A 3114-nucleotide genomic window follows, 5' to 3' on the forward strand; every position below is an offset into this window, starting at 1 on the left:
CACACACACACACACACACACAATTTACCTTTAATTAATTTTTATTTCAGTCATTTTAATTTTAGTGCTACAACTATCACTATCAGTTTCTATTTTTTATCTTTTGTTTTCATTTTAATTTTAGTTGAAGTTTTAGTGATTTTTTTGTGTTTTTGTGTGTTTTTACTGTTTGTTTGTTTGTTTTTTTAAATGTATGTATAGGTTTTATTCATTTTTATTTTACAAATTTATCAGCTGTATAACTGTATTTTTATTAAAGTATTTTAAAGTAATTTTTGCATTTTATTTATCAGTTTTTTATTATTTAAAAAAAAAACGTTTTTCAGCTAATATTTTATTTAATTTTTATTTTTATTTAAAATGGCATGTATTTTATTCATTTTAGTTGTATTTTATTTTATTGATTTTTATTGATTTTATTTTAGTTATGTTCAGTTTTCACAAGCTCACAGACACACACACAGATGCAGGTTTTTCCATGATCTTAACGATGAATGACACTTAAATTCTCCTCCACCGTTTCTGAGTACGTGATCAGAACGACTCTCACGACTCTTTAAATGTTAAAGTGTTGTGAATAATGAATCACGCAGGGGGTGTTTTATATAATGTTTCTTCCTCCTCCAGAATTTAGCTAAAAATAAAAGCTGAATCAATAATGCAGGAGCATCTTCTGCAGAACTGAACATGAGCTTGTGTTTATTATGAACAGTGCATAGTCAGTGTTTAAATCCATCAACGTTTGGCCTGAACGTCCTTGAGTCTCTCAGCAGCCAATCAGCTTCACTCTTCCCATCAGGCCCGGCGACGCGCATCTGCTTTCTCATGCGGCTGGACGTCAGAGTAGTTTGATGGGTGTTAAGTGGGGAGTGTTTTATATGTTTTAGCTCGTACAAGTTCAGTAAGTGGCGTTTTTGGCAGCGGCTGCAGCTTTATAGGCTTTACACACGCTGAAGGAGATCTGTGTGTGCTGCTCGAACTTTAAATCAGCTGAGAGAGACCAAGAGAGAAACAGAGAGAGAGAGAGACAGATATATATATATATATATAGAGAGAGAGAGACATAAGAGAGAGAGAGAGAGTTTCAAACCACATTAAAACCTAAAACATACGTAAGATCGTTGAGGATTATTCTGGAATAAATAACACTTGAAGAAATAATTACTAAACCTTTAAGATGTAAATAAGATTTTTTTATTTACATCTTTGTTTAGGTTTACATGTAGTGTGGTAATTGTGGCTATATACAGTGGGTACGGAAAGTATTCAGACCCCCTTAAATTTTTCACTCTGACAGATTATATAAAGTTAAAATCCTGCATAAATCTGTATATTAAATAAAAGATAAAATAAATAAAATAAAATGTTCGCATACAATAAAAAGTGTGTATTAATTATATGCATATATGCACAGAATTTTTAATTTTATCGGTGATGAATATATAGATTAAAATACATATATTTTTGATAATGCTGTAATAGTTTTATATACACACACAGGTATACATGCACGCTTTTATTATATGTATTTATATAGTAATTTCTCACATATATTTTATGTGTTTTAATTAATATACAGGTTTATTTAAGTTTATATAGGTTTTTAATTATGAAAAGTAATATATATGTGCATATTAACTATGTATATTTATTTATTATATAGGTTTATAATAGTTTATATAATCTACATTTATTTATTTATTTATTTTGTAATAGTAGTGGAGTACGATTTGCAATAAATATGACTTTCTACTTGAAAATCTGGGGCCAGATTTACTAACAGCTTGCGCCAGCGCAAACCGTCTTTTGGCATTAAAATAGTACTGTCAGGATTTAGTGAAGAATTAGGCGTGGACACAGTTATTTTTGCGCCTGACCTTATTGAATATGCATTTGTAGGAGTTTCCCTTTCAGACGCAAAATGTATGGGAGGAGAGTATTAAAATGAATCACGCAATGCGATTTACTAACGTTTGCGCTCGTCAAATTACTGGTATTTGAGTCATTATTTAACGCCCCAAAAAGCATGTCTTAAAGCAGGTGGTAATTTGTGCTGCTCTTGGTAGATTGAGCTGGTCATTATGGAAATTATCTGGCTGCATCTGTGTTCTTTAAAGTGCGCATTGTTAGTAAATTTTCCCCTCCCATCAGCGCTTTTATGGAATTGCGCTCTAACCCTAATTTGCCCTGTTTAGTAAATCTGGCCCTTGATGTATAATTAAATGTTACTTGCCATTTCTTTCTTTGTGGAATTTGCTAGCAGCTTCTGAGTGAAAATTGTTTCTATCCATTTTTCTTTCGGTATATACGTATACACACACACACACACACACACACACACACACAGGTTTTTAATTACTCCTGTGAAGGCATGCTACAGGTTTGTGTGACGCAGGAAGTGACTTGTTAGTGGAAATTCAGGGACGTTTCTGTGTGAGACCAGAGTTTCCCCTAAATAATCTCACTCTGATATCTGAGTTTCACACAGCGCTTTCAGTCTGTGAAGCAGCAAACACGTCCACTGCTTGTGTCGTTTTAATTTGATGGGATTTCTCATTGAACGTTGGGTCTGGTCTTCTGTTCTTCACGCTTGTAGATGCTGGTGTATTCACGGAAACATCACGCACATTCTCCTCACAAAATGTAAAAATCTAGTTTGTGGTGTTTATGTATTTCCTGATTTAGTCACATTGACGGGCTGTGAGTGTGTGTTTGTGTGATGAGCATGTGAGACTCACACACACACACACGTGTGATGGCGGTGATTGACAGGTGTGTGTTTGCGCAGGCCGGGACGGTGAGGGACTCGATGGCCAAATCTCTGTACGGCGCTCTGTTCGACTGGATCGTCTTCCGCACAAACCACGCACTGCTCTACAACAAAGACCTACAAAAACACACAAGAACTCGCACAAACAAAAACTCACATATACTCACACAAACTCGCACATACTCGCACAAAAAAACATACTAACTCGCAAACACTCACACAAACTCACAAACACTCACACAAACTCGCAAACACACACAAACTCGCAAACACTCACACAAACTCGCAAAAACACACAAACTCGCAAAAACACACCGAAAAGTTGTTTAAAATAGGCCACAAAT

At 34.6% G+C, this 3114-nt stretch overlaps 1 protein-coding gene across 1 annotated transcript in view; it reads left to right on the forward strand.

Annotated features, from left to right (window-relative positions):
• Positions 1-2974, forward strand: part of LOC107737044 (unconventional myosin-IXa-like) — a 30723-nt gene extending 27749 nt beyond the window's left edge. Inside the window, exon 8 of the mRNA XM_016548447.1 lies at positions 2789-2974. Coding sequence (XP_016403933.1) covers positions 2789-2974 — 186 coding nt within the window. The remainder of the gene's footprint in view (positions 1-2788) is intronic.
• The last annotated feature ends 140 nt before the right edge of the window (positions 2975-3114 follow it).

The sequence above is a fragment of the Sinocyclocheilus rhinocerous genome, unplaced genomic scaffold, assembly GCF_001515625.1.
Source record: "Sinocyclocheilus rhinocerous isolate Xijiao unplaced genomic scaffold, SAMN03320098_v1.1 scaffold3299, whole genome shotgun sequence".
NCBI classification, from domain to species: domain Eukaryota; kingdom Metazoa; phylum Chordata; class Actinopteri; order Cypriniformes; family Cyprinidae; genus Sinocyclocheilus; species Sinocyclocheilus rhinocerous.